The following is a 13,262-nucleotide window of genomic DNA, read 5'->3' as shown; positions in this document are numbered from 1 at the left end:
TTTTTTTTTACTCTGGTTGTCATAGTTAGCACTGCCTTATATAAGTAACTGGCTTTATTGCTAAATACCAAACCTGTCTCTTAATTTATTCACTCTGGCTTTTGTAATATACAGTGTGTAAGCAATATCATATGAGAGGCTGTGCTCTATTGTGAAATAAGTCACTGCTGAAGCATTTAAATAATATTACAAATATTATACATTACAAATATTATAAATATAAACACATATGAACAGATATTAAAGCAAAAATATGTATCATTGCCATTTCATTATTTAAAATCACTAAAAGCCTTCTTTTTCGCTGAAAACAAATAGTCCCTGACCGATGCTTCACATGTGTTTATGTTGCTAAGGGTGCTGTGCATTGACACACGGAATCATTGGCGCAGCATTGTAAATAAAACACAACTATTGACAAATCAAAATCAAGTTTTATAATAGACACTAGAGCCCATATGCAGTGGAGCACAACCCACTAGAAAACGAACTTAGGAATTCTAACAGCTAATTTTCTTTCTTTATTCTTTACGCCATTCCAGCAACTATGGCTATATTCACAGCGAGAACCGGTTAATCCATACACAAATTAATCCACATAAATTAATCCATACAAAGGTTAGGGGAGGGGAAATTTGGTATCTCCAATTTAACTGACCAGCATGTTTTTGGCCTGTGGGACGAAATTGGAGTACCTGGAATAAACCCACGCTAACAAAGGGGCACAGCTAATTTTAGATGAACTACTATTATATGAAATGTTAAACAACTATATTCCTATTTATAAACATAAGATTGTAGACTATGCTTTTTAATGGGTCTCTAGACCAAGGGTTCTCAAACTTCCAAGGACTCCTTTATATATATTATAACAGTTATTAAGCTTAATGCTTTCCATAATTTATTGAACTATTTTACGCTCTTAAAAATGAAAGGTGCTTCACAATGCCATTAACATTTTTTTTGGCTGTATTCTATAAAGAACCTTTAACATCCAAATAAAGTTATACTATATTACATAACCTGTCACAGACCTGATTTAGTTGATTGTTCAGAGTCACATGGTACAATAACGTAAGGATAATAATTTTACTTTGCGGACTTTAACTCTTTCCCTGACGGCATTTAAAAAATAAATTTTTAATGATTTTCACAAAATTCTAATGCCTTCCAGATTTTTTTCTTCTTTAAATATATAAACATACAATATATTAAATAAAAAACAGACCCTCTGCTTTTAAACAAAACGTTTTATACTGTCTTCATTTGTTCTTTTTCTATCACCTCTCTTTCTTTAACTCTTTCCCTGCCAGCATTTTTAAAAAAAGTTGCCAGCCAGCGGCAGCATTTTTCATGATTTTCACAAAAGTTTAATGCCTTCCAGAAAATGTTCTTCTTTAAATATATAACAAACAATATATCAGATGAAAGAACAGACCCTCCGCTTTCAAACAAAAAAAAAACCCGTTTCATCCTACCTTCATTAGTTCTCTTGTAATCACCTCTCAAACATGGGTAGGTTTCTTCAAAAACAACCAATTTTGAGCAAAAAGCTGAGATAATTCCATTTTTGCGAAGGACTTTTGATAGAGATCAGATGCAGAGCGATCTTTAAAACATACACGGAGTTCTTTCTCTTTCACGTGAGGCTCTACTTCCGGGTTGTATAAGTTGCGGAAGCGCGCCACCTGGTGGATAATAGCGGTATTGCGGAAAGACGGAAAATCTCGTCAATGGCGGCGAAAGAGTTAAAAATACCACATTGAACAAAAAGCTAAGATAATTCCATTTTGGAAGCCTTTTGATAAAGATCAGATTCAGAACAATGATCCAAACATAAAGAGACTATTTACTGCTTTTGGATCAATAGATGCCGCATTGTTTTATAAGGAGGGTAACAGCGCAACCTACTGCATAATAGCAGAAATATCAATTGCCGTAAATTCTTGTGTTTGGTGGGGAAGTGTTTTCTTTTAATTGACGACATAAAGTCATCAGTGGGAGGGAAAAAGTTAATTTTCTGCAGTGTTAATAATCAACCTACTTTGATGCTCATCGTTTCTGCACTACTGTTTTTAAAATAAGCATTAAAATTATCTGCAACTCTTAATGTACGTCTTCACATTAACATTACCTGCACTTATGTGCCGATTGCCAACAAAACACCCATTTGATGCAGTTTTACTTACCGCATGCGAGTCATGACCCGGTTGGGAGGGACTCCACAATTTCTACGAAATCAAGCATTAAACAAACACACAACTCTGCTGCTACCCCAGATAAACAAACCATATACATTGTTTTTATAATACACCGGAAGTGCACATTAAATAGCTTAGTCAGATAACGTCTACTTCAAAATGCAAAATATACGTTAGCAGCCAACGTTAATTGATAATGATTTGGAACAAATATGATGTTATTTAAAATTAAAGTGCCCATAATATGAAAAACTCACTTTTTCTGGGTTTTGGGGTGTTATTTTGTGTCTCTGATGCTTCCACACGCATACAAACTTCGAAAAAAATCCATCCATGCTGTTTTGAGTGAGATACAGGTGTCTGAATGTCCTCTGCCTTGAGTCTCAGATTGCGCGAGTTCAAACTCAGCTCCGTTGTGACCTAACTAGCCGTTTCGTCACATTCAGTTTGAATTTTCCCGCCCACCACCCCACTCGCAGGTCTCCACCCACCAGGGAGCTAGATAGAGCACAGAGCAGTCAGTCACTTCGCTGATACCCTGCTGTTATCATGTCTCACTGAAATAACAGCGCTATTTGGATATTATGGATTATACTCCCGCCTACTTTTAAAAACAAAGTTTAAACGCGTGTTTATTTAAACCTAAAATGTGATCTCATATACAGTGTGTTACGATGCAAATTTTCCTCAGATTGTAACTTAGGCGATAAGACGTTCATGCGAAATCTGATGTAAACAACAGACTATGTACTTAGCTTTCACGGATTATACGCATTTTTGGACAAAAATGGTCATTGAATGTATTTTATTGGACTTTCATGGATTATTTACACATCTGAAACAGACTGGATTCGATTTGCGATCGCTATATCAACACAAAAGGTAAGAAGTCACGTTATATTTTGCATGTTGTCATCTTCTGTCACAAAATACTACATTTATGAGCATCTGTATCTCAAAACAGAGATCATACATTGATGCTAATGCCGTAAATTATACCTTTTAAATGTATATGTTATTGTTTGTAGACAGTACACTATATAGATATTTTTTGCAGGCTAGATAGTTTGCAGCGTGGTTTCGAAAGTAAAAAAAAAATGTAACGGCTTTATTTTACAATTCTACATGAACTAAGTAATAGTGCTTTGCCAAACTAAAAGTGTTTTGCCAAACTAACCGAGACCGGGCCTTACCGACCCGGCTTTTCTGACGAGGCCAACGTACCCCCGAGACTCTTGTAACTTTACGGTCCGGACCTCCCGCTAGCTTCTAGCAGTTAGCACGCGGCCCACAAGCAGTATACATCCCCCGCCGGGTCAAAATTTCTGTCATTTGCGAAAATAATGTGTTTGAAAATGTTTTATAACTGGCATATGTTAGCATTGTCCAGGGAAAACGAGTGTATTGTTGAAACTGCTACATCACAATTTACTCTAGAATCTTTGTGTGTCATGATGAGTTTCTTCTCCTACAGTGTACTTATTAGTGATACTTTTTTGCTTCATTTGTCTGTTGGCAACATAACCCGTTAACAATAATATATAAAAATAATAACACAGTATGGCCTGTACCACTCACGATACCACTGAGCACGTGCATGGGCACATGACGTTAGTAGTGGGGCGTGATCAAAGGAGCAGCAGCTGATAAATATTTAATGACTAGCTCAAAACGGCACAATCTAAAATGCACTGAAACAGAGGCTACTAGAGATGGGTAACAATCTTTTCCTACAAGCTATTTCGAGCAAACAACTTTTAAAACATGCTTTTTGGAACTCATACACCTATATAACTTGTGAAAAAGCAGTAATAAATGGGCACTTTAAACTATGTGAGTGGCGCTCTGTGACACAACAGGGATTTGAGCAACTTCCTGAGTCAAAGCTAGGCGCCGCGGACAGGCGCCACCTGTCGGCGCCGGTGTGTGTATACTCATAGAAAACAATGTGTTCAATTTTTTAGAACGGCGCAACGCTGTGCGACGCTGAGCTGCGCGTCTGGTGTGACCCCCTTTAGAAATACTCCATCACACTTCCAACTGCTTTTTTGAACCTTTGCCAATGTTTAGCATAAGGAATGCAACTCTTTAACTCTGTTAATAAGTCCGAATGCATGAAATACCGTTAATATAACCCTTTAATATAAAAAGTCTGTCTGACTATGTTACCCGAGTTAATGTAAAGATATCATAGAAGCAATACGTTCATAGAAGCAATATATGTTCATAGAAGCAATCTTTTTTATATTAGCGTCAAGGGGAGAAAAGGCACTGAACTCCCAAATTAACATGCAGTATACACACACACACACACACAAGCACACACACAGTTGTGTTCCACACACTGGTCTAACTGTCATCACCTAATCAGTTGAGAGGATCAAATTTAGACACACCAGCACTAGCCAATTAAAGAGAGTGATCACACCACAGGGCAGTAGGGGGCAGTGTGCAGGGGCACTAGACGTGCTGCCCTTTCACCACTCTATCAATACTGCAAGATCCTGAGTCAAACAAACATGCATGCGAATGTGCAAACACCCCCCCCCCCACACACACACACAGCAGCAGCATTTTGGAGATGGACAGAGAGAGAGAGAGAGAGAGATAGGGTGATCTGGTCAATAGGGCGTTGATTTTGACTCTTAATCAAGTCTCAGATGGGCTTGGTATTTCCAACCATGCAACAACACAGTCTGCAGGGGCTAATATATAGCACGGTGTGTGTGAATGTGAAAATAAAATGACATGTATTGGTCTCATGAGTCTACACATGTATGACAAGTGGTGACAGGTTATTTATCGAGTTCCAGAGCCTGAATAAGGTGTAAGCAAAGTTGTGCGCTGGGTTGTGTGCAGTACCTTTGAAAGCTGCTTGCTTGCGTTGAGTTGCTGGAGAAGCGAGTCTAGTTGCATTTGTGCTTGAGCTTGTCTGCGGTTCTGCTCTGTTGTGAGCTGCTGCGCTGCTCTTTTATCGGCCTGTAGCGCTACAACCTGCTGCTGGAGAGACAGAAGTCGTTGTCGCCAAACAGCAGAGGGCTGTTTTCTTCTCTTCCTTGCAATTTGCCGAGAGACACCTGAATGTGAAGGAGAGAACACGCTTAATACTACAGTCTGTCTCTTTCTAGATGTTGGTGGAAACATTGAAAAGCTATAACTTTATTTTACTGTGAGTTTTTTGGACTGCAAGTTTTAAATAAATGTACAAAAAATTTATAAAACCATAATAGAGTGCAGGCTTCACATTGTTTTGATTTTAAAACATTTTCCCTATACAGGTTTGGTGAATTCAAGAAGAATCTTCTGTCCTTGCTGTTTCTTGACATGAACTCTGAGCAAGAGCAAACAATTACTCAAAGTCAAAGGTGGACAGATATTTAATTTAAGTATCTGCACTTTAGTGTTTGGCAAACTTTCCAAAGCATATTATACGTTTATCTTAACTACATTTCATAAACACAGTTGTTTTTTACCTTTTCTTAGTACATTTAAAATCTAGTACTTTTTCTTTTACTCAAGTAACACTTCAACATACTTTTACTTAAAAAACATTTTTTTTTAAATTATAATTGAGATTTAAAGGTCACGTTTTTCCTGATCCCATTTTTAAACCCTAGTTAGTGTGTAATGTTGCTATTATCGCATAAATTATACCTGTAAAATGATAAGCTCAAAGTTCACTGCGATATATTTTCTTTAATAGAATTCGCCTTCGGACTACAGCCCTCTACTTCCTGGTTTAATGACGTCAGTAGAACAGTTTTTTGACTACCCTGCTGAAAAAAACTATAAAACCATTACAGAAATTCCTAATGTTTCCATTAAAATACCAATAGGAACCTTTAGCTTTTACCATTAAACCCACTACAAAATATTCCATTTCATATTCCATTAGGATTTAATGGCCCCACCATTACATACCAGTAGAGACCAACAGAGACCCATTGAGACCATTATAGTTTCCAATATAACCAATACAATTCCTATTAAAACCAATAAATCCAACACAATTTCTGTGATAGTGTCTATTGTTTTTTTAGCAGGGTAAACTCCGCCCACAGGAATACATCAGTCACCAGCTAAGCTAACTGCAAGCTAAGCTGCTATCAAATCACCACACACTGAACAAACTACACTTTGTGAAAAAATTGTTACGTATTTCTGAAGGAGGGACTTCATAGAACAAGGAAGACATCAGCCTGTTTTGAGGACAGTGAAAACAGCGATATACAGATAAGTAAATTGTGTGAAAAATACCACTTTTTTACACGTGAAACACATGTTATATTGCGCACTGCAATCAAAGCTTTAAAAACACAGAAAGAACGAGACCTTTAAAGGAAAAAAAAATTTTCATCTATTTATGAAAATGTAGTTATGTAGACTAAAAAGACAACTGTCCACCTCTGCTGAAGAACAAACTGGTCAGTGGTAGGTTACCTTGGAATTTAAATTTTCTGGTTTGAGACTGGGTCGAACTTAAATCCTTTACAGGCCTGTCTGTGGGGCACATCAACACGTACCTGCAGACCTTCGGCCAGGAAAAATGTGGAAACACAACACATGACACAATAAGTTGAGGTAACAGTTTAACATAACATAACATGGCGGCTGGCAGTAAAGTGACAGAGGAAGCTTTTGTAGTCACATCAAAGAGGCTTCGGCTTTTCCCCTCGTTTGTATCGAACGCTATTTAAAAAGGTTTTGATCAGTCTCTCTCTTGTCATGGGTTTGATCATGGATTTATCTAGAAGCTCTTTAGTGTGACACGGGTGGCACAGCACTCTGCTCCACTGTCATGCCGATGTGAGCCGGCATGGATGACGAGTACACAGAGGCATTCAGGCAGGATCTGAGAGAGGGCTGACAGCTGTGGAGCTGAGAGGAAGAGAAAAGAGGAGAACATATAAAGCTTCCCTCTTCTCTGAGGGGATGGGGAGAGCCAACAGATCCCTGAGAGACTGTCGAGAAGAGATCACACTTCATGGGAACAGACACCAGTGATACACATCTTGTAATCATCGCAACTGTTTACAGTCAGGAGGAAAATATTTTTGCTTTGCAAATGGAAAGAGGCAATTTCAAGGTAAAATGTTTAATTTTTTCAACATTCAAAAGCTCTTCTATCTCAGCTTGCTGTAATTGCAGAGACAAATATAAGTAATTAATGCATAGGTGCATTCCCTGGAAACGTGTAAACACTGAGGATTTATCAAAACATTGCTTTGTTTGTTTCAGGGTCCTGGCCAGCCTGAGATAGCAACAATGGCTTAACCAATAGCATACATTTGGAGGCGGGATGATCTGTTCATTCGATTAATAGAAGATGGGTGGGGAGTTTGGGAAAGTTTTCGCAATTCTGTTTGATGGAGCCAATGGTGCAGAAATTAAACTTTTAAAATGCGTTTGGACAAAATATCAAACTTATTCACTGTCTGCTCTCAGAAAGCAATTACCATTGTAACATTCTATGCAGAGTGTGAATAACTGCAGATTTTTTTGTTGTGTAAAAATCTAACTTCATTTGAAACACATGTACAGGAAACAAATAAATGTTAGGACTTCCATATTTGCGGAACAAACCTTCGTTTTCGGAGGTGCCTGATTGGTCCGTGCAGTGTATCGACTCTCCAGACTGTCAGAGAACTCTTCATATTCACTGTGGACATAAAAAGCACCTACTGTGTGACATGCCATAGCTTCTATATGAAAAACAGGTGATTAGCAGAAAACAAAACAACCCAGAAAAAGTGTACAACATCATGCAAACCTCTATATTACATTATCAGTTGCAATCAGAATGCCCCCCATGTGTGGTATGTTTCTCAGACTGCGAACTGCCAAACTGCCAAGACATACAGTATTCCTGCAATTCTAAACGCTGCGCTGTGTCACTGAATAGCCTCTAAGAGACAGATTTGGAAATGTTCCATCATGCTGTTCTGTTGAAGCAGTGGCGCATCTGGGTGAAATAAATCTGTGAACGGTATCATTGAAAATCATCAAACCATCCATCATACCACTAACCCTGATGCAGAAGCCAGCATAAAACTTTCATGAAATAATTACTAAAGATGTTGCTTGATTTGGGGGATGTTTAACAGCTTGTAGACATCTGGTAGTGAGCAGGACAGAGTCATTCAAAATTTATCCTGTTAAATTACAGCGAGCACAGGAAGAAGAGTAAAGAAAAGAGACGATGGGATCGTAGTGAAATAGGAGTGTCACAGGAAAACAGAATTGATTGGCCAAGGTTTGCCTGGGACGACTTCTCTGCCAGGGATGAATATGCAGAGAAAGCACAAATTAAATTAACCTGCCAAACTGTCAATTTCAGGGCTCATGACAGTGGGAAAATGGCACTGGGCAGAAAGTGAGGGGCTGTGGGTGGGTTCAGGTGCATGCTGGCGCTGGTCCAACTCTGCTGCTCAAAGGGGGCTAATTCTACATGCAAATTTCAGTCAATAAGCTCCTAGCAAGACATCCCAGGGTAATTCAAAGGATCTGACATTTTTTTTCTCTTTTCTGCCCCCCTTCCGCCTTTTTCTCTTCTGAATACCAACTAGACAGGAGCTGAAATTCAATCACCCGATTGCTTGTGTTTTTGCATATGCGTGCTGTCCCTACCGTCAGAAAGATAATGAGCGCGTGAGAGATGGAGAGCAAAAAAGAGACAAGTATGGTGAAAGGTGGGGGAAGTACCTGTCTGCACTCATGTCCTCCCAATCGTCCTTGGCGGGACTATCCATCCTGTTATGTTTGGGTTGTGTGTGTGTTCGGCTGGAGGCATTAAGCCAGGCTGTTCTAGATCGGAACCTGTTGTTAGTCAGAGTGAAGGCCTTCGCCTTTTGTAGAGCTGACGATCGATGGAAATCTCTCTCTGCTCGAAGGACTCCCAGTTCCTGTCTTAGTTTCAGGAGCCTGCATCTGGCCTGGTTTGCAGTTTTGACTGCATTTTCTGCATCTCTCTTGAAGCTCTGAAGCTGCACGAGCCTGTCCCGCTCACCTCTAGCTTGTGCGTCGCCTGCCTCCTTTTGGGCAACCACATGTTGTTGGAGAAGCTGAACTTTGGCCTGCAGATCATCCCTCTCTCCAGCAAGGCCTCTGTTCATTTCCTGTAGCGCTTTGTTGTCTTCTCGCAACTGCACGATCTCACTCTCCAAAGAAACCATCTGACTCTGTAACCGCTTGATCTGTTGGAGTAAGCGGACACACTTATGCATCAAACGATCACATTATCTTTTATTTTTAGGCTTAAACCCTCTTTAGCCTCTATGGAGAGGGTTTGTGTTGAGGCAGGCAAGCAAGCAGTCTATGATTCCCCCCAAATTTGTTACTCATGGCTAAACATAAAAGAGGGCCATTTAGGCAGCTTGTCAAATCCTGGTGGAGGGTGTGAAACAGAGGAGGGGATGCCCCCCATATACCCTCAGGCAAATCACTGCCTTTTATTTAGCACTCTCTCAGCCTTACTGCCATGGCACACCACCTTTCAAACAACATTAGGCCCCTTTATGGGTGGCTGACAACGACTCAACCCCCCCTCCGGCCACTCCATCAAAAATAATTTCATTTATAATGCATTTGCAAGAGCACATAAACAGCGGTCTGCCCCTGTGGGTTATTAAGTTTAACATGGTGCTTGTCATTCAGTAATAAAGGCGATGACAGCCCCCATTACATGACCATATGGCAGCTGCTGGCAGAGCTTACAATGCCATCATCTGCTCCGAATTATTCTACAAACCATTTCATTCCTCTGCTCAGAATGTTCCCTCAGTTCTCACTAGCAAACAGCAACATAAATGTTGCTTCAGGGAAAGTGAAATGCTTCTGAAGAGATGGTGGGCCTGATCTGCTCAGGCTAAATACTAATGACAAATGATTTACTGGTGTTAAATGAGTAAAGGGTTGAGCTATTTAGTATGTGTCAAATACTGGTAGTGTCAGCAAACGCAAACAGAGCAATTTAGTTGTTTTAAATGCCTCGTTTCCACCAACAAGACAGTACAGTTCAGTTCGGGACAGTAAACCCTTACTTGACCGGTGTGGTGGATGCCAGCCGGAAAGTAGAGATCAACGTCATTCTCACGTTGACAATAACATATTGCAGATCTCGTTCCTGCTGCACAGGGCCACTGGAAGTCATTTTGAACAGGGGGTGCTGTGATTTTTTTTTAACAAAAAACCTATGAGCCTATAGGCCCATTTAAAATACATTTTAAAAATAAATACATTGAGTTTCACACTACTCTATTGTCATATACACTTAGTGCACACAGCAGGGTCTGAAACACACAGACATCATCAGTTCTCAAATGAATATACAGTTTGCGCTAATCAGAAGCAGAAATACTTATAACAGTTCCAGGGGAAATTACTTTCGTTACAACTTCAGACATACATTACATACATATATTTACATACAACATAAAATATTAAATAAACTTCACAATTTTCAATGTCCAGACGAACATATTTTACTTTCGTTTTTAAGTTAGGATCACACGTCGATTAACAGTGGAAAAATATTCTCACAGTTACATACCTAGTATATTTTTATATAGACCTTTTTTTTTACTAAATATTGCTGGCTTTTTTAACTTTTTTAGAATATATTAGGCTTTATAAAAGGTTTGTACTCTAAAAATACTTTATTTGTTACAAACAAGAGATAAAGAATTTACAAACGTTCTCATTTCACCATATCCACAGGTACAGAGTCATTATATACAATAAATTCGTGGGGTAGCATTTAAAAAACGTTTAAAAATAGATGCATTTGTTTAAAAGCAAAGCATTTATTTACTTAGCTACAGATGAAGCAACTCTTTGCGCCTTCTAACGTCTCATAATCGTTCATCATTTATGTCCAAGAGACTCAATAATAATCTTTTACATTTTAATCCTTTAATTTCTCATATTAAAAAGGCATGTTTGTGCTGCTTCGCATCCATGTATGTGATAACAAACCCGCGTTGTCATCCCGTTAATACTGTATGCGCATATTATCAACGCGCTCTTTACTCTAGCAAAAGACACTCGCGTCGCGAATTGCGACGGTTGTATAATAAAGTCCAAAGTCTCTCATGAGGGGACGAATGCCCAGGGAGTTCAGAATTTCTGTGTGGGCATGCATAAGCCAAAGGTGTGTGAGTCTTTTCTGGGTCCTGGTGAGTGCGTCTTCAAAAGACGCAAGGTGGAGAAGTGCGCTCGAATGAGGCCATGGAGATGGGTAGGCACATGAAATTAAAATCCAAAATACACGTAATAACCTACGTGTGTCAAAAATAATTTCAAAAATAAGTAATATAGACGCGTTGCCGGTTTACAAACATTGCAGGGTGCGCGCCCGCATCCAGGAGGCAGAAAGCCTGATTGGTGAGCTGATCCGCTACTGCAACAACCTTAATTATTGAAGCGTTCTTTATTGTTTGTATATAAATAAAACTTGATTCTAGTTGGAACTGTTTTTCTGTCTTTATTTTTGCAGTGTTACTGTGATACATGTATGAATTATAATGTTGGGCTAATAACGTAATAGTCGCATCTACTGTATGTTAACATCAGGCACCCAGCACTGGCTCTGTTGGTACTATTATCCACGCAACAACTCCTTTGCATTTTGATTAACAGACACAGCTACTAGCCTACAACACAAGGCACGTCTCTTCTTTCTGCCTCTCGGTTGGTGTGCAACCAGTTAATGACGTCGCCGAGCAACCCATCTATAAATTGTGCAACAAATTTTACTTAATTTTACTTCTCCCTCTCGCCAACAGGGGGTGCTGCAGCACCCGCAGCGCCCCCACTTCCCGCGGCCATGCTGCTGCATGTAATAAAAAGCTACAGATTTGTTTTTGGATAAGCATTGTACAACTAAGATAACCTTCTGATTGTATTTTTTATTGTTAAGAAATAATAATACGATAATAAGTAATAATGCAATACGACATACGACAATACCTTTGCATTCATTTATTTGAACTCAAAATCAACACAAAATTACCCATAATGTGTTAAAATAACACATAATGTGTTCAATAGGATAACACAAAACAAAACAATGTGTTAAAATGAACACATCCTTTCTTAGGGTATAAGAAGATCGACTGGAAGAAATCCGACAAGATAATCTTCACAGATGAACACAACTTTTATTAATTTTGAAGTCCTTATCTTTATCTAGTAAACGCATTTAGACTTTAAAATTTGTCTTCATCTGTGAAGATTAAGTTACTGGACAAAAGGTCTATGGGTGGGTTGCACCAACAAGGATTAGGCCTAAATCTGGTTTAAATCAAAGCTTATTTAATAATTCTGTTGCATCAAAATTTAACCTTTAAAAATAATCAGGTTTACATTTAAACTGCCATTTTGATTCAAGTAAAAATTTTACAGTAAACCTAGATTATCTTTAATCCTGTTGCTCCATTACTTTAAACTCTGTTTTAAATTTCAGTGAGGGATTAACTTTAAACTTGCATATGAGGAGGTTTAAATCTTTTTTTTTCACAATTAAATGTCTGGCTAAATGATCACAAACAGACATTGCGAGCGTGGTGGCGCTATTCAAAGATGCATTTTTTATACATCTCAACAGAGTGAGTTTGGCGGCTCAAAAAGATTATTAGCACAACCGGTGACAGCTACCGATTCTCGTATGCACTTCTCCTCTGTCACGCGCACTCCAGTCAGACGAAGGGCAGTGAATGAACAGACACACGGCGGCGCTTCACGACAAATGCGTCGACTCATCTCGTTTATTATATCAAAATATCTGTGCTTTGCAACATTTCCTCTCACATTGCTCCGTTAATCAATACAATTGTTTTAAAAGATCATCAAATGTTTTTATTTGAATCAGACCTTTAGATTAGCCTACCGATGTATGTAGGTGATTTATAATACAAAAATTACATTACCTTTGCCTGCATAAACAATTTATTTCCTTTTTGAATGACAATGTCAACATTGTTGCTGTTTAAGTACACCGGAAAATTCTTTATGGCGGACAAAATAAATCGCAGATGAAGGGTTTAATACAGTTTAAAGTTTTAA

General features: G+C 38.8%; 1 protein-coding gene across 2 annotated transcripts in view; it reads right to left on the bottom strand.

Moving 5' to 3' along the window:
- cntln (centlein, centrosomal protein) overlaps positions 1-13,262 on the bottom strand; it is a 138,064-nt gene that overhangs the window by 30,657 nt on the left and 94,145 nt on the right. For both annotated transcript variants that reach the window (XM_055205291.2, XM_055205290.2), the window contains 4 exons: positions 8,904-9,394; positions 7,785-7,860; positions 6,642-6,732; positions 5,064-5,278 (listed from right to left, as the gene is read on the bottom strand). In XM_055205291.2, coding sequence (XP_055061266.2) covers positions 5,064-5,278; positions 6,642-6,732; positions 7,785-7,860; positions 8,904-9,394 — 873 coding nt within the window. The remainder of the gene's footprint in view (positions 1-5,063; positions 5,279-6,641; positions 6,733-7,784; positions 7,861-8,903; positions 9,395-13,262) is intronic.

The sequence above is a fragment of the Misgurnus anguillicaudatus genome, chromosome 3 (genome assembly GCF_027580225.2).
Source record: "Misgurnus anguillicaudatus chromosome 3, ASM2758022v2, whole genome shotgun sequence".
NCBI lineage: Eukaryota > Metazoa > Chordata > Actinopteri > Cypriniformes > Cobitidae > Misgurnus > Misgurnus anguillicaudatus.
This window is presented reverse-complemented; position numbering and strand designations above follow the sequence as displayed.